The sequence below is a fragment of the Rhinoraja longicauda genome, chromosome 8 (assembly GCF_053455715.1).
Source record: "Rhinoraja longicauda isolate Sanriku21f chromosome 8, sRhiLon1.1, whole genome shotgun sequence".
In the NCBI taxonomy this organism is placed as follows: domain Eukaryota; kingdom Metazoa; phylum Chordata; class Chondrichthyes; order Rajiformes; family Arhynchobatidae; genus Rhinoraja; species Rhinoraja longicauda.
This window is the reverse complement of record NC_135960.1, coordinates 1,373,755-1,396,441: the sequence shown is the minus strand read 5'-3', so window position 1 is coordinate 1,396,441 and position 22,687 is coordinate 1,373,755. Positions and strand designations below refer to the sequence as shown.

Below are 22,687 nucleotides of genomic sequence, written 5' to 3'. Positions count from 1 at the left end.
AGCGCAGGATGATGAGGGGTGATCTTATAGAGGTATATTAAATAATGAGAGGAATAGATCAGGCACAGTGTCAGGAATAGATAGCACAGTATCTTGCCCAGAGTAGGGGAATCGAGGACCAGAGGACATAGGTTTAAGGTGAAGGGGAATAGATTTAATAGGAATCTGAGGGGTAACTTTTTCACACAAAGTATGGTGGGTGTATAGAACGAGCTGCTAGAGGAGGTAATTGAGTCAGGGACTATCAAAACATTTAAGAAACAATTGGACAGGTACATGGATAGGACAGGTTTGGAGGAATATGTGCCAAACACAGGAAGGTGGGACTAGTGTAGCTGGAACATGTTGGCTGCTGTGGGCAAGTTGGGCCGAAAGGTCTGTTTCCATGTTGTATGACTCTATTTACCAGCCAAATCTATGCGAATAATGCTAGACATATAAATCCTGGCAGAACCATACAAATTGCTGAAGAATACACTTGCATTATCTTCAGTACCTCAGCAAGGTGTTAATACTGTTGGTGCCACGGTCCACACTGCAAAGGACTTCACCAGTCTTCCTGCCAAGGTGCCAGCGAAGAGAAAGGGAATGAAGGTGAGCAAAAAGACTGATCTGAACCTGTCGGCTGGTGAATTGTTGGACTTTAATCCACATAAAGGACCGTATGTTGTTTACAAATCCAGATGCCCCTGAACAGAAACAAATAGAAGTTATGCATAAACTACAATACATTCCAAATTTATCCGGTATTTATGTACCAAGAATTCTAATGCAACCAACAAAAATCTTTTGAGTCTGAAGAAGGGTCTCCAAAACGTCACCCATTCCTTCTCTCCTGAGATGCTGCCTGACCCGCTGAGTTACTCCAGCTTTTTGTGTCTATCTTCGGGTTAAACCAACATCCGCAGTCCCTTGCTACATAAAAATCTTCTGAAGTATGTTAACAGTGAACTTCATTTCAAATTTTACACAAAGTGTGAAAGATATTTTTAATTTATAGGCAGGGCTGTGCAGTTTTAGGCTGATTATTAGCTCTTTGCTCTGTGAGGATTTGGCACTTCCTGTGATGGTAATTACAGTCATTCACCTGATTTACTTTTGCTGGTATTTTACATTGTACTGTTTGGCCTTAAAATGTAGAATTGTAGAGTAAAACATTGTAATTTAAGAGGGTAAGGAGGTGACTATATATACCAAAGGCAGACACAAAATGCAGGAGTAACTCAGCGGGTCAGGCAGCATCTCAGGAGAGAAGGGATGGGTGACGTTTCGGGTCGAGACCCTTCTTCAGACTGATGTCAGGAGAGGGGGCGGGACAAAGATAGAATGTAGTCGGAGACAGGAAGACTAGTGGGAGAATTGGGAAGGGGGAGGGGATAGAGAGGGAAAGCAGGGACTATCTGAAGTTAGAGAAGTCAATGTTCATACCGCTGGGGTGTAAACTACCCAAGTGAAATATGAGGTGCTGTTCCTCCAATTTGCGCTGGGCCTCACTCTGACAACAGAGGAGGCCCAGGACAGAAAGGTCAGATTGGGAATGGGAGGGGGAGTTGAAGTGCTGAGGCACCGGGAGATCAGGTAGATTAAGACGGACTGATCGGAGGTGTTCAGCGAAACGATCGCCGAGCCTGCGCTTGGTCTCACCGATGTAAAGAAGTTGACACCTGGAACAGCATTCATATATATTGTGATATCATGAGAGGTAGAGTCATAGAGGGGAGATACATTTCCTCCCGGTGGGTGCAACAAGGACTACAAACCATCATGGCTGCCAGCAAAAGACTACAAAACCCATAGTCAGCAGGGCTGCCTGCCCTGCTGACACTGATTGCTGCTGACACTGATTGCTGCTGACACTGATTGCTGCTGACACTGATTGCTGCTGACACTGATTGCTGCTGACACTGATTGCTGCCCAGCTGAACCAGATGAGCTGATTGCCTCAGTGAGAGAGCTAAAAGGGAAGGGAAGCAGTGTATTTAAAGAGAGAGACAATGACTGGAGCAGAGAGGGAGAGAAGCAGTGTTTGAGTTATATCTTTGTAAGAAGGCAGCAAGCTAGAGTTTTGATTTAACTACCTGTTTTGGTTTTGTGTACCTGTCTGCAAACAATTACGTTTACCTGTTTTTGGAAAAGACTAAATATATGGAATTTAAATTTGAAAACAAGAACTTTTCTGTCGTCATTTCCGGCACCCACACCTCCCAACCTTCAAGAGAAAAGCTCCCGACCTCTCAAGACATCACAATATATATAGTTAGTCTATATACACCAATTTATTTGCAGGTTTACACAAAGAATACTAGCATATGATGTATGGGTAAAAAAAATATTAATTGTCATGCAAGCAGTACATTCAAATAAACAGCAACCCGCATTGTCCGTGGAAGCTGGGTACATGAGAGGATTCTGTACTGGATCGACTGGGCTTGTATTCACTGCAATTTAGAAGGATGAGAGGGGATCTTATAGAAACATGTAAAATTCCTAAGAGATTGAGCAGGCTAGATGCAGAAAAAATGTTCCCGATGTCGGGGAGTTCAGAACCAGAGGTCACAGTTTAAGAATAAAGGGTAGTCCATTTAGGACTGAGATGAGGAAAACCTTTTCACCCAGAGAGTTGTGAATCTGCGGAATTTTCTGCCCCAGAAGGCCGATTCACTGGATGTTTGCAAGAGAGAGAGAGTTAGATAGAGCTCTTAGGGCTAACGGAATCAAGGGATATTGGGAGAAAGCAGGACCTCCCACAACTATCTCGACCATACTTCTTCCCACCCTGCTTCCTGGAAAGACTCTATCCCCTACTCCCAATTCCTCAGTCTACATCTGTGCCCAAGATGAGGTGCTCCATACTAGAACATCCGAGATGTCCTCGTTCTTTAGGGAATGGGGGTTCCGCTCTCCCATCATAGATGAGGCTCTCACTCGTGTCCCCTAGTTGCAACAGAGACAGAGTCCCCCTAGTCCTTACCTTCCACTCCATCAGCCCTCGCATATAACACATAATCCTCTAAAATCTCCGCCACCTCCAACGGGATCCCACCATTAGCCACATTTTCCCATCCCCACCCTTCCGCCGAGACTATTCCCTCCGCAACTCACTGGTTAACTCATCCCTTCCAACCCAAACCACTCCTTCCCCAGGTACCTTCCCTGCAACCACTGAAGATGCAACACTTGTCGCTATATCTCCTCCCTCGACTCTGTCCAGGGACCCCAACAGTCCTTTCAGGTAAGGCAGTGGTTCACTTGCACATCCTCCAACCTAATCTACTGTAGCCGTTGTTCAAGATGTGGACTCTTATACATCGGCAAGACCAAATGCAGACTTCGCGATCGTTTCACGGAGCAACTTCGCTCAGTCCGCGTGAACCAACCTGATCTCCCGGTTGCTGGACACTTTAATTCTCCTTCCCATTTCTACACAGACCTTTCTGTCCTCTGTCTCCTGCATTGTCAGAGTGAGGCTAAATGCAAATTGGAGGAACAGCATCTCATATTTCACTTGGGGAGCTTACAGCCCAGTGGTATAAATATTGATTTCTTTCACTTCAGGTAGCCCCGGCATTCTCTCTCTCTCTCTCTCTTTCTCTCCCCCACCCAAGTTGCATTAGCTTCTCATTTTCCCCCTACAAACAGCTTACAATAGCCTGTTTCCTTTATCTTCATTACTTTTTTGCATATCTTTCATTCTTTGTTCTTTATCTCATCACATCACCGTCTATATGTGTAGGAAAATAACTGCAGATGCTTGTTCAAATTGAAGGTAGACACAAAATGCTGGAGTAACTCAGCAGGTCAGGCAGCATCTCAGGAGAGAAGGAATGGGTGACGTTCCTTCGAGACCCTTTTGCAGACTTCAGTCTGAAGAAGGGTCTCGACACGAAACGTCACCCATTCCTTCTCTCCTGAGATGCTGCCTGACCCGTGAGTTACTCCAGCATTTTGTGTCTACCTTCACCGTCTATATGCCTCGTTTCCCTTATCCCTAGTCAGTCTGAAGAAGGGTCACGACCTGAAACGTCACCCGTTCCTTCTCTCCAGAGATGCTGCCTGTTCCGTTTCGGATTGAGATGCTGACTGACCCGCTGAGTTACTCCAGCTGTTTGTGTCTATCTTCAATTTATGCCAGCATTTGCAGTTCCTTCACTTGACTCAAAGCCTTTACAAAAACTTGTTTGTTTTAAACAAAATAAACAAAGTCAAAGAGGAAGATTCCAGAGCACCACAATTTTCAGTGAGAGACATTGACAGTATTTGTTATATTCAACAGATTCAAATTTATGTTTCTTCGTATTGAATCAAATAACAAAACTTAAAATTCACTCCAGGTCAACCTCTTACCTGTACCACCTCCCTGCAGGAATTTGAGGAAGACATACAAGCAAACAGTCTTGGCTAGGGTCTTCCATGGGGCTTCATCACTCAGTTCATTCACTGTGTAATAAAAGAGGTGTACATTAGTACAGTGATGCTAGGGGGGCCCGGCGTGGGGGGGGACTGAGAACTAAGGGGACCGGCGTGGGAGGGCTGCCAAGAACAAAGGGGGAGTTAGTTGGTGGTGGATCCAAGAAGGGATGAGAACATTTTGTAACTTGGTCGGCGCCTTTGTGGCGACTCTTTTATGTACTTTGTGTGCATAATCAGATTTTCACTACACCTAGCTAGGTTCAAGTGATGATAAAGTATCATCATCTACATCCTAATTTGAGGAAGGACATCCTTGCTATTGAGGCAGTGCAGCGTAGGTTCACCAGGTTAATCCCCGGGATGGCGGGACTGTCATATGAGGAAACATTGGAAAGACTGGGCTTGTATTCACTGGAGTTTAGAAGGATGAGAGGGGATCTTATACAGACGTATAAAATTATAAAAGGACTGGACAAGCTAGATGCAGAAAAAATGTTCCCAATGTTGGGGGAGTCCAGAACCAGGGGCCACCAGGGGCCATTTAAAACTGAGATGAGAAAAAACTTTTTGTCTCAGAGAGTTGTGGAATTCTCTGCCACAGAAGGCAGTGGAGACCAATTCACTGGATGAATTTAAAGGAGAGTTAGATAAAGCTCTAGGGGCTAGCAGAATCGAGGGATATGGGGAAAAGGCAGGCACGGGTTACTGATTGTGGATGATCAGCCATGATCACAATGAATGGCGGATCTGGCTCGAAGGGCAGAATGGCCTCCTCCTGCACCTAATTGGAACTCCCTGCTCGAGGAAGTGGTGGCGTTAGATACCCCTAAGAGACATTTAGACCGTCACTTAACTAGGCAAGATCTAGAATGAAACAGAACTTAAGCGGGCAAATGGGATTAGTGTTGATGGGCAAAAAGGTCGGCATGGATGTGGTGGGCCGAAGGAGCCCTTTCTGTGCTGTACAACTTTGTGACTGTAATGAGTGAAGTCATTGTTAACTGTGAAATCAGTCCAAGCTGCATTCTGAAAGCTGATCCTGAATAATTTGTGCATGGCTTTTCACATGGATACCAATTGTACTTGCCTCTCCCATCCAGTTCTTGAGACATCAAACATCTTGATTGTGGGATTTCTCAAGCTATTGCAGCAGTGGTTACACTGACTCTGTCAGGCTCAAAGGAAACTCATTGATTTTGTTCTTTTAAAAAAAAACAAAATGCTTGTTGCTTGCCCTCTTTCCCCCTTATTCCCTGAACCGGTTTCGAAGGATGTCAAAAGAGCCTGTGAGCTCCTCCTGATGAGAAATGTGTTGGCGCCACATTAAAGAGATGGAGTTAAATGCCATCTTTTGAACACTTGATGACCTGTGGGGCTGAGGTCAGCTTTCTTGCCAGTTAAGATTAGAGGCAGTGCTCATTTAACAAAAGCAATGCCAAGCTGGTTTCCTGGCTGAGACAGCGCTCCTATTGTCCGCTTGTGTAAACCAGTGCCAAAGGGAGATTGCCGAGGATTGGAGACTGACGGGGGATGTGTTTTCACTTTTTGTTTCTCAGTCTGCAGCTGCAATGAAAGGGAGCAATGGCTTCGGAGGATGGAATGAAGTTCTGAGCGATTGTCTGGAGCTGAGAGAGGGACTCACCATTTTATTTTGGGGGTGGGAAGAAAGTAGAAGATTGTTTCTTCAGAGCAACATTCTTGACACTGCAAGAATTGTACTAATAGGACCCGCTGAGTTACTCCAGCACTCTGTGAAATGTCACCTATCCATGTTCTCCAGAGATGCTACCTGACCCGCTGAGTTACTCCAGCACTTTGTGAAACGTCACCTATCCATGTTCTCCACAGATGCTGCCTGACCCGCTGAGTTACTCCAGCACTCTGTGAAATGTCATCTATCCATGTTCTCCAGAGATAGACAATAGACAATAGGTGCAGGAGTAGGCCATTCGGCCCTTCGAGCCAGCACCGCTATTCAATGTGATCATGGCTGATCATTCACAATCAGTTCCTGCCTTCTCCCCATATCCCTTGACTCCGCTATCCTTAAGAGCTCTATCCAGCTCTCTCTTGAAAGCATCCAGAGAATTGGCCTCGACTGCCTTTTGAGACAGAGAATTCCACAGATTTACAACTCTGACTGAAAAAGTTTTCCTCATTTCCGTTCTAAATGGCCTACCCCTTATTCTTAAACTGTGGCCCCTGGTTCTGGACTCCCGCAACATTGGGAACATGTTTCCTGCCTCTAACATGTCCAATCCCTTAATAATCTTATATGTTTCAATAAGATCCCCTCTCATCCTTCTAAATTCCAGCGTATACAAGATAATCGCTCCAGTCTTTCAACATACGACAGCCCCGCCATTCCGGGAATTAACCTAATGAATCTACGCTGCATGCCCTCAATAGCAAGAATGTCCTTCCTCAAATATGGAGACCAAAACTGCACGCAGTACTCCAGGTGCAGTCTCACTAGGGCCCTGTACAACTGCAGAAGGACCTCTTTGCTCCTATACTCAACTCCTTTTGTTCTGAAGGCCAACATTCCATTGGCTTTCTTCACTGCCTGCTGTACCTGCATGCTTCCTTTCAGTGACTGATGCACTAGGACACCCAGATCTCGTTGTACATCCCCTGTTCCTAACTTGACACCATTCAGATAATACTCTGCCTTCCTATTCTATTTCAGGTCTCAACATCTGTACTTTGTTGATTTTTACCTGAAACAGATGACCTGTTGATTTGTTGCTAAATGAGGGATTTTGCCAGCTGGTAATTCCTACGTGACAAGTTACTTTCATTACCCTCATTAACCTGTAAAAGTGGTTTGGAGTGTCCTCTGGTTTAGTTTAGAGATACAGCACGGAAACAGGCCCTTCGGCCCACCGGGTCCGTGCCGACCAGCGATCCCCGCGCATTAACACTATCCTACACCCACTGGGGACAATTTTTACATTTACCAAGCCAATTAACCTACAAACCTGTAGTGTGGGTGGAAACCAAAGATCTCGGAGAAAACCCACGCAGATCACGTACAAACTCCGTACAGACAGTACCCGTAGTCGGGATCGAACCCAGGTCTCCGGCGCTGCATTCGCTGTAAGGCAGCAACTCTACCGCTGCACCACCGTGACCGGGTTGTGACAGGAGCTACTAAAATGCTAAATTCCGTTCTATATCTGTTATAAACATACTGTTTTACATTACCAAGTTTATGTGGTTTAAATTTTGCTAATTGTTGCGGAAAGATTCAGGCTTTGCAAGTATAACATGCAGCTCTTTTGCAGCAGAGCAATTTTTGGTGCTGAAGGATAGCTTCTTGCTGAATCACTTGTGCTAAAACATGAATTTGACTACGCAAGACTGCCCTCTCCTGACTGAGACAGAAGTGCAGCCATAAGGATCCCCAACACTGCCTCTCCGCCACAGGGGAGGGAAATGGGAAGGGTTTATTGTGACAGATTACACAGAACAGAATACACTGATCAACCAAAACATTATGACCTGATGAGCCAAAACATTATGCCCACCTGCCTAATATGCTGTTGGTCCTCCGTGTGCAGCCTCATATGCAGCAGGGTGCGATGCACTATGTATTGTGACACATTCCTCCCGTGACCACTATTAACATTTTCTGTGACGTGCCACAGTCGACCTTCTGTCGGTTCAGACCAGACGGGATAGCCTTCGTTGCCCTCGCGCATCGATGAGCCTTGGGCACCCAACACCCTGTCGCTGGTTTGTGGTTTGTCCCTCCTCGGACCACTGTCAGTAGGTACTCACCACTGCTGACCGGGAGCACCCCACAAGCCTTGCCGTTTCAGAGATGCTCTGACCCAATCGTCTGCCATAACAATTTGGCCCTTGTCAAAGTCGCTCAAGTCTTTACTCCTGCCCATTTTTCCTGCATCCTCCACATCAACTTCAAGAACTGACTGTTCACTTGCTGCCTAATATATCCCACCCCTTGACAGGTGCCATTGTAACAAGATAATCAATGTTATTCACTTCACCTGTCAGTGGTCATAATGTTTTGGCTGATCAGTATATGATTTACAGCCGAGAAAATGGACATTGAGCCCGAATTATCCATGCCAAAGTATTTTCTCCAGCAGCAGCTTCCTTCTGTCCTCTCTCATCTCAGCTCATCAAATCCCTTTCTCCTGATTATTAAGTTTCAGTGCATCCAAGTTACTTGGGTCAAGCAGTGTCTGTGGATGCAAGTTCAAGCCCATTTCTAAACAAGGCAGCTTCTCCACAAATCCCTACTGAAAGCAAAATGACTTGCACTGCTATGGCACTTTTAACAAACACAAGATTTTCCATTTATTTATTTTCCTCTGTACTCCACAATTTGAGATTTGTAATAGAAAAAAAATCACATGTGGTTGAAGTGCACATTGTCAGATTTAATAAAGGCTATTTTTATACATTTTGGTTTCACCATGTAGAAATTACAACAGTGTTTATATAAATAGTCCCCCCATTTCAGGGCACCATAATGTTTGGGACACAGCCATGTCATGTAAATGAAAGGAGTCATGTTAAGTTTTTTTTTGCATATCCTTTGCATGCAATGACTGATTGAAGTCTACGATTCATGGACATCACCAGTTGCTGGGTGTCTTCTTTGGTGATCAGACCTCCCAACATTTCATTTTACTAATTCATAATTTTGATGTCGAAAATTCAGAATTTTATATCAAAATTCATAATACAATGCAATGCAACTTTTCAGCAAAAAAAGTATGCACGCCAAATGCGCATATGAGTGGAGCTACATTCATGTGTGAAAAACGACGATTATTTTCAACAGTCTGTAGTTCTTGGACTACATGTACAATGTCAGGCCTATCATGAGTATATTCTGCGATTTATAGATAGATTATTGAACAGAGATACTTTTTACAACACAAAGAAAATTTTGTTTTGTTTTGTTTTTCCTATTTTCCTTCAATTCTCTTGGTATTGAATAAAAGAACAATGGTCATAAAATGTATGACTAAGTTATGAAGAAAGAATTTCATTTAAAACTGCACATACCTAATTTCATTGAAATACTTGCCCCAGTGGTCAACAGCAAATCACAACGGTCCAAGTCCCCCCCACCCCCCCTCCCCATCCCTTGTCCCCCCCACCCCCCCTCCCCATCCCTTGTCCCCCCCATCCCCCCTCCCCATCCCTTGTCCCCCCCACCCCCCCTCCCCATCCCTTGTCCCCCCCACCCCCACTCCCCCCACTCCCACTCTACCCCCACCCCTCCCCTCCCCCCACTCCCCTCTCCCACTCTACCCCCACTCCCTCCCACCCCTCCCCTCCTTTACCCCCACCTCTACTCCCCCCTCCCCTCCCCCTCCCCTCCCCCACTCCCCTCCCCCCCCCACTCCCCTCCCCTCCCCACCCCCACTCACCCCCCCTCCCCATCCCTTGTCCCCCCCACCCCCCCTCCCCATCCCTTGTCCCCCCCACCCCCTCCCCCGACTCCCACTCTACCCCCACCCCTCCCCTCCCCCCACTCCCCTCTCCCACTCTACCCCCACTCCCTCCCACCCCTCCCCTCCTTTACCCCCACCTCTACTCCCCCACTCCCCTCCCCCCCCACTCACCCCCCACCCCCACTCCCTTCCTCCGCCTCCCACCCTCACTCCCCTCCCCCCCGGCCCCACTACCCCCTCCCCTTCCCCTTCCCCTCCCATGCCCCCCACCCCCATCCCCTCTCAACATCAACGGGCCTCACACTATGCAGCGAGGCGAGGCCAGGCGAGCGGCCAGGCGAGCGGTGAGTCGAGGCCAGGCGAGCGGCCAGGTGAGCGGTGAGTCGAGGCCAGGCGAGCGGCGAGGCGAGCGGTGAGTCTAGGCCAGGCGAGCGGCGAGGCGAGCGGTGAGTCGAGGCCAGGCGAGCGGTGAGTCGAGGCCAGGCGAGCGGCGAGGCCAGCGACGAATCGAGGCGAGGCGCGGGGCGAGGACAGGCCATGCGAGCGGCGAGGCGAGCGGTGGGTCGAGGCCAGGCGAGCGGCGAGGTCAGGCCAGGGGCAGGGCGAGCGGTGAGTCGAGGACAGGCGAGCGGCGAGGCCAGACCAGGCGAGGCCAGGTGTGCGGTGAGACGAGGCGTGGCGAGCGGCGAGTCGAGGCCAGGCGAGCAGCGAGGCGAGGGGCGTGTCCAGGTGAGCAGTGAGGCGAGAGTCCAGGTGAGCGGCGAGGCAAGGGACGAGTCCAGGTGAGCGGCGAGGCAAGGGACGAGTCCAGGTGAGCTGCGAGGCAAGGGGCGAGTCCAGGTGAGCGGCGAGGCGAGGGGCGAGTCCAGGTGAGCAGCGAGGCCAGGGGGCGAGCAGCGAGTTGAGGCCAGGCAAGGCGAGGGGCGAGTTGAGGCCAGGCGAGTAGTGAGGCAAGGCCAGGCAAGACGAGCGACGAGTCGAATCGAGGCGAGGGGCGCGTCGAGGTGAGCCCAGGCGAGCGGCAGGGCGGGGCAAGGCGAGCAGCGAGGTATGTGTTTTGCAGAAAAATGTGAGGCGAAATCGGAATGGCGGAAATGAAATAAGAAAGCGGAAACTTTCCACCAAATTCGGAAGGGTTGGGAGGTCTGGCTGATGCTCTGCCAGGCCTGTATTGCAGCCATCTTTAGCTTTTGCTTGTTTTGGCGGCTGGTCCCCTTCAGTTTTCTCTTCAGCATATAAAAGTCATGCTCAATTGGGTTCAGATCGGGTGATTGGCTTGGCCACTCATGAATTGACCATTTTTTAGCTTTGAAAAACTCCTTTGTTCCTTTAGCAGTATGTTTGGGATCATTGTCTTGCTGTAGAATGAACCACCGGCCAATGAGTTTTGAGCCATTTGTTTGAACTTAAGCAGATACTTGTGTCTGTACACTTCAGGATTCATTATACTACTACCATCAGCAGTTGTATCATCAATGAAGATAAGTGAGCCAGTACCTTCAGCAGCCATACATGCCCAGGCCATAACACCCCCACCACCATTTCACAGATGAGGTGGTATGCTTCGGATTTTGGGCAGTTCCTTCTCTCCTCCATACTTTGTTCTTGCCATCACTCTGATATAAGTTAATCTTTGTCTCATCTGTCCACAAGACCTTTTTCCAGAACTGTGGTTGCTCTTTTAAGTACTTCTTGGCAAACTGTAACCTGGCCATCCTATTTTTGCGGCTAACCAGTGGTTTGCATCTTGTAGTGTAGCCTCTGTATTTCTGTTCATGAACTCTTCTGTGGACAGTGGTCATTGACAAATCCACACCTGAATCCTGAAGAGTGTTTCTGATCTGTCGGACAGGTGTTTGGGGATTTTTCGTTATTATAGAGAAAAAAAAGTATGCACGCCAAATGCGCGTACGCATTGCGCTACATTCATGTGTGAAAAACTGCTATTATTTCCAACAGTCTGTAGTTCTTGGACTACATGTACAATGTCAGGCCTATCATGAGTATATTCTGCTACTTATAGAAAGGTTATTGAACAGAGATACTTTTTACAACACAAATAATTTTTTTATTTTTTTTTTCTCTATTTTGCTTTTTCCTTACACATCCCAATTCTCGGTATTGAATAAAAGAACAATGGTCATAAAATGACTAAGTTATGAAGAAAGAGTTTCATTTAAAACTGCACATACCTAATTTAATTGAAAACATACTTGCTCCAGTGGTGTTCAACAGCAAATCACAACGGTCCATGTCCCCCCCACCACCCTCCCCCCACCCCTACTCCCCCCCACTACTCTCCCCCCACCCCCCTACTCCCACTCTAACCCCACTCCTCCCCCCCTTTCCCACCTCCACTCTCCCCTACCCTCCCCCCTACTCCCACTCCCCCCCCCCTTTCCCCCACCTCCATTCCCACCCACTCCCCCTCCTCCCACTCCCCTCCGACCCCCACTCCTCTCCCCAACGTGCAAACTCCACATAGACAGGGCGCTGTGAGACAGCAGCTCCACTGGCTGCTCCACTGTACATGTCTACTCGATGTCTACTCTTATTAAATTGTTTCATGATTTTATATGTAGGAAAAAAGACTGCAGATGCTGGTTTAAGTCAAAGGTAGACACAAAATGCTGGAGTAACTCAGCGGGTCAGGCAGCATCTCTGGGGAGAAGGAATAGGTGACATTTGGGGACGAGACCCTTCTTCAGACTGATGTCTGGGGAGAGGGTGGGACAAAGATAGGATGGAGTAGTGTTATTTTAAAATAAGGCTGTAACGTAACAAAATGTGGAAAAAGTGAAGGGGTCTGAATACTTTCTGAATGCAATGTATTGTAGAAATTATTTTCATCCTTAGTGTTTCCATCTCATCCCCTTTCACACTTCTGCCTTGAACGACCACCAAAGTCAGATTTTCAGAGGGGTTTGTGCATTGCAAAAAAAAACTTACCTATGTTTTTATAGTAAATCGGCACGAAAACATTGATGACTCTTTCTACTGCAAGCAGCAAAAGACAAAACAGAACGAAGGCCTGCAGCAAGATGTTTCCTTTGGGCCACATGTACGGCACAAGCAATTGCACCTTCTTATAGAAATCCTTCCATGTAGATTGGTTACCGTTCTGATTTAAGAGAGGCTGGAAGAAAAAGATAAAATGTTCAGATATTTAAAACTGAAGAACCAAAATTGAACAATAGGCTTACCCGATTGTTTAACGGGATGAGAGTGCTAACCAATAAGTGACATTGGTGACTATCCAATAAATGGTTATTTTCCCAAGTTTAGAACTGAGACTTAATTGGCAATGAAACATATTGGTGAAATAATTAAAGTGAAATTATTTTCTTTACTGACCGAGTGGTTAGAATCAGGAATGCAATGCCCTGGGGAATCTTAGAGGCAGAATGATATCCTTGCATTCAAATACACAGCTAAGTAGAGAGGGTAAGGGATTGGACCAGTGGATGTATTAACTCGATGTGCAGTAAAACCTTGCTCTGCTGCAATACTGCTGGAGTAAAGTAGTGGGTCAGTTAGCATCTGTGGAGGGAATGCACAGGCGACGTGGGAGAGTCTAGAACCAGAGGGCACAGCCTCAGAATTAAAGGATGTTCTTTTAGGAAAGAGATGAGGAGAAATTTATTTAGTCAGAGGGTGGTGAACCTGTGGATTCATTGGCATAGAAGGCTGTGGAGGCCGTCAGTGGATATTTTTAAGCAGAGATAGATAGATTCTTGATTAGTACAGGTGTCAGGGGTTATGGGGAGAAGGCAGGAGAATGGGGTTAGGAGGGAGAGAGTAGACTTGATGGGCCGAATAGCCTAATTCTACTTCTATTCCTTATAACCTTATGACATCGGGTTGGGTCCCTTCTTCAGACTCACAATTCCACCACCTGTTGTTTCAAGCGTCTCCAGCCTTTCTGTAAATCTTTCTTTTATCAAAACAAATTCCTGAGTTTAACTGGATACGTGCTATGGCGGTTTCCCCTGGCTAGGCGATCTAAAATTTGGGGTCACAAACTAAATAAGAGGGTGGGCATTTAAGAACGAGATGAAGAAAACAAAATTCCATACAGAGCAGAGTCATAGAGTGAAAGAGCATGTAAACAGGCCCTTCAGCCCATCTTAGGTCCGTGGCAACTAAGATGCCCCATCTAAGCTAGTTCCTCATGACCATGTGGGGCCTTATCCCGCGGCCTTTCCTATCCATGCAACTGTCCAAATGTCTTTTAAATGTTGTTATTGTACCTGCTTCACCTACCTGCTCCGGCAGCTCAAACCCTGGCAGAGGGCTACGATTCTTTGAAATTTTCTACTTAGAGATTTGTGGATATTCAAAGAGGCTAATCCTTCAATCTACATCCTAATCCTGGTGTAATATACACTAAATAAGAATTGCAAATTTCTTTTCCTTAAAGATATCAGTGAAACAGATGGATTTTCATTGTGAATTGATAGAATTACTTGAATTTAAATGTTCCAACTGTCATGATAGGATTCAAACTATCAGCTTCAGATCATCAGTGCAGTTCCTCTGGGTAACAACCCTAATATCAACCACAAGATTTAAAATTTACCTTCATATGTTTGAGAAGAGGACAGTCTCAGGAACCGGGAAACAAGCTTAAGTCCAGTAAAGGAAAAATGCAGGAGTTAGCTAATTTACAGCTGGGGCACTGAAACTTCCCCAATGAGTCAAAGCATTCGACCAATTGAGTGAACAAATGATCTACGCAATCTTTCCTAGTCCGTCTCCCTTGAATCTTCCGAGCCTAACCTTGCTCCCTGGGCTTGAAGAAAAGCACCATGATCTTTCCCTCCTCTGGTAGTCTTACGACGCCACACAGGAAGAATTTCTCTCAGAGAAGAAACGTTGCTCACTGCAGCCGGAAAAGTAATGTTTCCGGAGGCGCCTGATTGTTGAGAAGCACAATGCCAGCTACCAGTAGTTTTGCACACTCAGCTGCAAAAATGCTTTGTGGGGTTGGACGGCTCTGGATTAACTAGCTTGCAAATTTACAAATCCTCTCTACATCCACAACCCTCATCATTAAAATGAACAGGAACCCTGAGAGTACATAAAAACAAGGTGATCGACTCATAGCCTAGGACAAGAGGCCATACCTCAGGATAAAAGGACGTACCTTTAGAAATGAGATAAGGAAGAATTTCTTTAGTCAGAGTGTGGTGAATCTGTGGAATTTAATGCCACAGACAGCAGCGGACACTGTCAATGGATATTTTTAAGGTGGAGATTGATTAGTACGGGTGTCAGGAGTTACGGGGAAAAGGCAGGAGAATGTGGTTGAGAGGGAAAGATAGACCAGCCATAATTGAATAGCGGAGTAGACTTGATGGGCCGAATGGCCTAATTCTGCTCCTAGAACTTATGAACATAGACTACAGCACAGGACGAGGCCCCTCGGCTCACAGTGTCACATAGAACATTATGCCAGGTTAGAATAATCTCCTCTGCCTACACATGATCCGTGTTCGAACACTGTACCACGTGTGACAATAAACTAAACTGAAACATTCCCAGCATATCCATGTACCTATCCAAAAGTCTCTTAAACATCACTTTCATATTTGATTCAACTACCACCACCCTGGCAGTGCGTTCCAGGGACCCACTACACTCTGTGTAAAAGATTTGCTTGGCACATTTTTTTTGTCTTGCCTCCTTATGTTTTTTTGTGTATGTGGGGGAATTTTCCTTTTTGCTAAAACGTTTTATACAAGATCTGCCTCTATAACTCTCCTTAACTTTGTCAGCGTCGTAGGTGGCCGCTATTTGTATACATTGGATATGCAAGCAAAGAATTTCACTGTGCCTTGTCATATGTGACAATAAAGTATTCCATTCCGTTCCAGCTCTTCATCAGAACCCAGCTGGATGCTTTGATCATGTATGATAGACACAAAATGCTGGAGTAACTCAGCAGGACAGGCAACATCTCTGGATAGAATTAATGGGTGTTTCGAGACCCGAAATGTCACCCATTCTTTCTATTCAGACTTGCTGCCTGTCCTGCTGAGTTACTCCAGCATTTTGTGTCTATCTTCGGTGTAAACCAGCATCTGCAGTTCCTTCCTACACATTTTGTCTGCTTTGATCATGTCACCGTTTATCTTTCATTTTCTTCCACCTCTCTTCATGAAACGACTTAAGGCAGCTTGCTTTGCTCAGCTGAGAAACATCTTTTCCTGCACTTAAATGCAAACTACCAAGCAAAAGGGAAACTAAAGCAAAAAGCAAATATTCTAAAATGCAATAGTAATGGGAGAGGCTGACCAGCAGAGGTCCCTCGTTACTCCACAATCTGCCTGAGCACTGACAAGATAAACCATCCAATCTGACTTTCCCAAACTGTTTCATTTAAACTTTAAATTGTATTTAATTTGAAGAGGGCTCAATAATCTAAAAAACATAGCACAAAAAGTAAGGAAATTTGTGTTTGGTAGATTATTTCTTTGTTGTAACAATGCTTCTTGGCAATAAATCTTATACCGTTGGAAAGCCTGTTTATTTCCCTTTTAAATGGTGCCACATTTGTAAGGAACATGCATTTGTGGGATGAGCAGCAGAGCTGAGTATGTGGGTTGCGCCCATGAAAAATCTGCGAAATCTTCTCTGCCAATGCCAAACAGCTTATTCTGCCATTGACTCTTGTTCGGTATTGTTTGGTGGATTGGATGATTGAAGTCTGAAGAAACAAGACATATTGGCAATTTAACAATTTATTCATTTAATAAACAGGAGCCTCAGTAGCTTGTGGAAGAACCATACACAGCCACAACAGCCTGGCACCTCCTCCTCATGCTGGTCACCAGCCTGGTCACACACTGTTGTGGGATGGCATCCCATTCTTCAACCAGCATTTGTCGCAAGTCAGCCAACGTGGTTGTGTTGGTCACTCTGGCACGAACAGCACGCCCAAGCTGATCCCACAAGTGTTCAATGGGGTTGAGGTCAGGACTGCTGGCAGGCCATTCCATCCTCTCCACTCCCAAATTCTGGAGATAGTCTCTGAGAAACCCTGCTCTGTGGGGGTGAGCATTGTCATCTTGGAGGATAGAGTTCGGTCCCAGACTGTGGAGATATGGGATTGCCACTGGTTGCAGAATCTCATCTCGATATCTCTCTGCATTGAGATTGCCTCCAATGATGACAAGCCTCGTTTTTCCAGTGAGGGAGATGCCGCCCCATACCATCACACTGCCTCCACCAAAAGATGTTACTCTATCGGTGCAGCAATCAGCATAGCTTTCTCCACGTCTTCTCCACACTTTGACCCTATGATCCAACTGCCGTAGGCAGAATCTGGACATCGCTGAACATAACGTTCCTCCACATGTTCAGGTTCCAGTGCACGTGTTGCCGACACCAGCGCAAACGGGTCTGACGGTGAAGGGCAGTCATGGCAGGCCTCCTGGCAGCCCTATGAGACCGGAGATCGGCTGCGTGCAGTCTGTTCCGAATTGTCTGGGCAGAGAGCCGTCGGCCATATCGTCCTGCAAACCTTGACTGTAAATCTGTAGAAGACAGCCTACGGTTCCTAAGTGCTGACAGGGTGAGGAAACGGTCTTCTTCGGGTGTCGTCTTCTTGGGACGCCCACTTCGCGGCCTGTCTCTGACATCCCCCGTTATATGGAACTTGGCCTTCACTTTGGAGATGGTACTAAGGCTCACTCCAAATAATGCCGCAACTTGGTTTTGCGGAACACCAGCTTGAAGTTGCCCTATCGCACGGGCCCTATCCAGATCAGTCAAACGTGGCATGCCGATTCTTGGAGCAGACACCTACTGACCACTGTAGCAGGGCCCATGCTCACAGATGCTGCCAATCAGGTGCCAATCAGGCACCTGATTGTCAGCACCTGGGGGTACCAGAAGCTCAAAACAAGAGTCAATAGCAACAGCAGAATAAGCTGTTTGGCATTGGCAGAGAAGATTTGGCAGATTTTTCATGGGCGCAACCCATATACTCAGCTCTGCTGCTCATCCCACAAATGCATGTTCCTTACAAATGTGGCACCATTTAAAAGGGAAATAAACAGGCTTTCCAATGGTATAAGATTTATTGCCAAGAAGCATTGTTACAACAAAGAAATAATCTACCAAACACAAATTTCCTTACTTTTTGTGCTATGTTTAGTTTCATCTCATACCACCAACAATTACTGGTGGTATGAGATGAGGCAGTTGGGTGTATGGAACAAGCTGCCAGAGGAGGTAGTTGAGGCTGGGACTATCCCATTGTTTAAGAAACAGTTGGATAGGTACATGGATAGGACAGGTTTGGAGGGATATGGACCAAACGCACGCAAGTGGGATTAGGGTAGCTGGGACATTGTTGGCCAGTGTGGGTGAGTTGGGCCAAAGGGCCTATTTCCACACTGTATCAATCTATTGCTCTACTGAAAAACATCTACCTGAGATATTTAATTAAACCATTCTAACACTTTTGTATCACTTTTGCCTCAGTAAGTAAAGCTCTGAATGTTGCAATTTCCAGCCTTATTCTGGGGAGTTGAACATAATTTAGGTTGACGATCCCATAACTGCTGTGAGGGTGACCATCTTTCAATGAAATGTTGGGTAGCACAGTGACACAGCTGGTAAAGCTGCTGCCTTATAGCGCCAGAGATGCAGAAACCTAAACACGGTGTCACGGTGTGCAAGCCTCTCTGTACTTTCACCATAGTTCCATATTTATCCAATTCACTTTGAAGACTGCTATCCACGTTGCATACAATATCACCTACCTTTGTGTTACTGATAAATCAGGACAGGTGGTTTTCTAACCCATCTTCTAAAAGGTTATTATGTAAGCTGAATGGTGCAAGCCCTGACACAATTTCACCACTAGTCACACCCTGCCACTTAGAACATCTAAAAGCATTTATAGACACCTATAAAATATTAAGAAAGAAAGAATACTTAATTGGAACCCAACTCCATTTTCTGCCTCCAACTCAAATAACTATACACTCAATCTTGAGAAACAAATTAATTATCCTAGTTGACGGCCCAGTGAAAACCTGAGGGAGTGCTGGAATATTAGGTATCTTTCATCAAAAGAAATATTGATGAAAGGTCCTATCGTTCTGTTTAAGTATACACCGATCAGCCAAAACATTATGACCTGATGAGCCAAGACATTATGACCACCTGCCTAATATGCTGTTGGTCCTCCGTGTGCAGCCCCATACGCAGCAGGGTGCGATGCACTGTGTATTGTGACACATTCCTCCCGTGACCACCATTAACATTTTCTGTGACTTGTGCCACAGTAGACCTTTTGTCGGTTCGGACCAGACGGGATAGCCTTCGTTGCCCTCGCGCATCGATGAGCCGTGGGCGCCCAACACCCTGTCGCCGGTTTGTGGTTTGTCCCTCCTCGGACCACTGTCGGTCGGTACTCACCACTGCTGACCGGGAGCACCCCACAAGCCTTGCCGTTTCAGAGATGCTCTGACCCAGTCGTCTGGCCATAACAATTTGGCCCATGTCAAAGTTGCTCAGGTCTTTACTCCTGCCCATTTCTCCTGCATCCAACACATCAACTTCAAGAACTGACTGTTCACTTGCTGCCTAATATATCCCACCCCTTGACAGGTGCCATTGTAACAAGATCATCAATGTTATTCACTTCGCCTGTCAGTGGTCATAATGTTTTGGCTGATCAGTGTAGGTTGAAAGCTGTAATGGATAATTGCTACTCTGCAAGAATGGAGTGAGCTTGTATTTCATATTTTATTTACCCTATAAAGGAGACAGTTATTGGTCTGAAGAAAGGTCCCAACCTGAAACATCTTCTGTCCATTTCCCGCCAGAGATGCTGGCTAACCCTCTGAGTTCCTCCAGGTTTTTGTGTCTATCTTCGGTTTAAACCAGCATCTTCTGCTCCTTCTTACACATTTAATTGGACATTACTGGCTTTATCTTGCACTAAACGTTACTATCGGGGCATTCCCTTTATCATGTATCTGTACACTGTGAATGGCTCAATTGTAATCATGTATTGTCTTTCCGCTGACTGGTTAGCAAGCAACAAAAGCTTCTCACTGTACTTCATTACACATGACAATAAACTAAACTCAACAAAACTCAACATCTGCAGTCTCTTGTGTCTCCAGGCAGTTAATGGTGTTTTTTGAAAATATTTTTTTTCAAGTGCAACGTCACTATATAGTTACACCACGATAATGTTCAGACACGTGACGTCTCACAACACACTACTGTTATAATAATAATATATTCCTTTATTCGTCCCACACCGGGGAAATTTACAGTGTTACAGCAGCAAAGTGGATAGCAAGAGAGTAAGAGATCATTCATTATAAATAAAAGATACATAAACTGTTATCAGTTTCCGTGTGTTCTTAGCTGTTATTGTTGACTCGTCTGCTTGGAGCAGCGCTAGTTGTGCAGTCTCGCAGCAGCGGGAAGGAAGGACCTCCTATTTCTCTCCTTCACTCACTTGGGGTGAAGGAGTCTGTCACTGAAGGAGCTACTCAGTGCAGTGACAGTGTCCTGCATGGGGTGGGAGTCGTTGTCCAGCAGCGATGTTAACTTTGCCATCATCCTCCTCTCTCCCACCACCTGCACTGAGTCGAGGGGGCAACTCAGGACAGAGCTGACTAGCTTGTCGAGTCTCTTCCCTTCCGCCACTGAGATGCTGCTGCTCCAGCAGACCACTCCATAGAAAATGGCTGATGCAACCACCTTGTTGTAGAAGGTCCTTAGGAGTGCCCCCTGCACTCCAAAGGACCTGAGTCTCCTTAGCAGATAGAGGTTATTTGACATTGATAGTAATATAAACAGTTTCTAAACTCCCCCAGTATTTCAAAAAGATATTAAACTAAGAACCTCCCTTTCTTTTCAGATAAAAAGCAGAAAATCCCATTTATTACCCAATTGTTATTCTTCAGCTAATATCTTGTATTAATGCATGCAAAAGCACTGCTTTGTTCCAAGATTTTGAATAATGCTATGTAAATCCAAGCTCTCTTTTAATTATTCACATACCTCATTGCATTCAACATCTCGTTCATCCTCATTAATGATCACCATATAGGGTCTTCGAGGCAAACCTGGTGCTTTCAATCCAAGGGCAAACAACAGAAACGTACAGACATATCGTACCATCCACAGACCAAAGTGTACCTAGAAAGCAGAAATACTGTCAGGCACTAATCAACATACGATTACACGAATGGTCAATAGTCATCTGAAAAGATAGTGCAGTAACATTTGTGTAGGAAGGAACTGCAGATGCTGGTTTAAACCGAAGATAGACACAAAAAGCTGGTGTAACTCAGCGAAACAGGCAGCATCTCTGGAGAGAAGGAATGGGTGACGTTTCGGGTCGAGACCCTTCTTCAGTGCAGTAACAATTGTTTAGCTCTCACAGTTTGCCTGCACATATCTGAAGAAGGGTCTCGACCCGAAACGTCACCCAATCCTTCTCTCCAGAGATGATGCCTGTCCCGCTGAGTTACTCCAGCATTTTGTGTCTACCTTGCACATATACTTTGTCTTCTATAGAGGTTCTATAATACAGCATATCATTCACCCTATAAATCAAAAACAAGCTCAAGAAACAAATAATATTAGCTAATGCTGCTATCAAATGAACAACATGATACAAACTTTTACGTACAGCTCAAAATTGGCAGAGCAGTTTGAGAAAAAAGGGATTGACCATAGAGGCATAGAGTTTAAAAGCATGGGAGCTATGATGGATTTTTATAAAAGATCGGTTATTTTCTCCTGAGGCGCTTAATATTATGAAAGATTTTGATCAAATGGATGAAGAGAAAATATTTACACCCATGGGAAAGGACATACTGAGAACACAGCAATACAAGATGGTCACTGAGAAATAAAATGAGGAACGCAAAAAATTATTTATCTTAAGAATGATGGTTAAACAACAAAACTGTGACAGCTGTGAAAGCTTTACTGTGAGTGCAGATGAATATTAAACAAACAAAGAACAAACAGTATAGCACAAGAACAGGCCATTCGCCCCACAATGTCTGTGCTGAACATGATGCCAATATGTTGTGTGAGTGGGCGGATGCATGGCAGATGCAGTTTAATGTGGATAAGCTTGAGGTTATCCACTTTGGTGGTAAGAATAGGAAGGCAGATTATTATCTGAATGGTGTCAAGTTAGGAAAAGGGGACGTACAACGAGATCTGGGTGTCCTAGTGCATCAGTCACTGAAAGGAAGCATGCAGGTACAGCTGGCAGTGAAGAAAGCCAATGGAATGTTGGCCTTCATAACAAGAGGAGTTGAGTATAGGAACAAAGAGGTCATTCTGCAGTTGTACAGGGCTCTAGTGAGACCGCACCTGGAGTACTGAGTGCAGTTTTGGTCTCCAGATTTGAGGAAGGATATTCTTGCTATTGAGGGCATGCAGCGTAGGTTTACTAGGTTAATTCCCGGAATGGCGGGACTGTCGTATGTTGAAAGACTGGAGCAACTAGGCTTGTATACACAGGAATTTAGAAGGATGAGAGCGGATCTTATCAAAACATATAAGATTATTAAGGGGTTGGACACGTTAGAGGCAGGAAACATGTTCCCAATGTTGGGGGAGTCCAGAACCAGGGGCCACAGTTTAAGAATAAGGGGTAGGTCATTTAGAATGGAGATGAGGAAAAACTTTTTCAGTCAGAGTTGTAAATCTGTGGAATTCTCTGCCTCAGAAGGCAGTGGAGGCCAATTCTCTGAATGCATTCAAGAGAGATCTAGATAGAGCTCTTAATGATAGCGGAGTCAGGGGATATGGGGAGAAGGCAGAAACAGGGTACTGATTGAGAA

General features: G+C 45.7%; 1 protein-coding gene across 2 annotated transcripts in view; it reads right to left on the bottom strand.

Annotated features, from left to right (window-relative positions):
* The window catches only part of abcb6a (ATP binding cassette subfamily B member 6 (LAN blood group) a), a 164,680-nt gene that overhangs the window by 121,638 nt on the left and 20,355 nt on the right, over window positions 1–22,687 (bottom strand). For both annotated transcript variants that reach the window (XM_078403249.1, XM_078403248.1), the window contains exons 3-6: window positions 20,883–21,020; window positions 12,795–12,981; window positions 4,345–4,437; window positions 497–689 (exon numbers count right to left, since the gene is read on the bottom strand). In XM_078403249.1, the coding sequence (XP_078259375.1) occupies window positions 497–689; window positions 4,345–4,437; window positions 12,795–12,981; window positions 20,883–21,020 (611 nt within the window). The remainder of the gene's footprint in view (window positions 1–496; window positions 690–4,344; window positions 4,438–12,794; window positions 12,982–20,882; window positions 21,021–22,687) is intronic.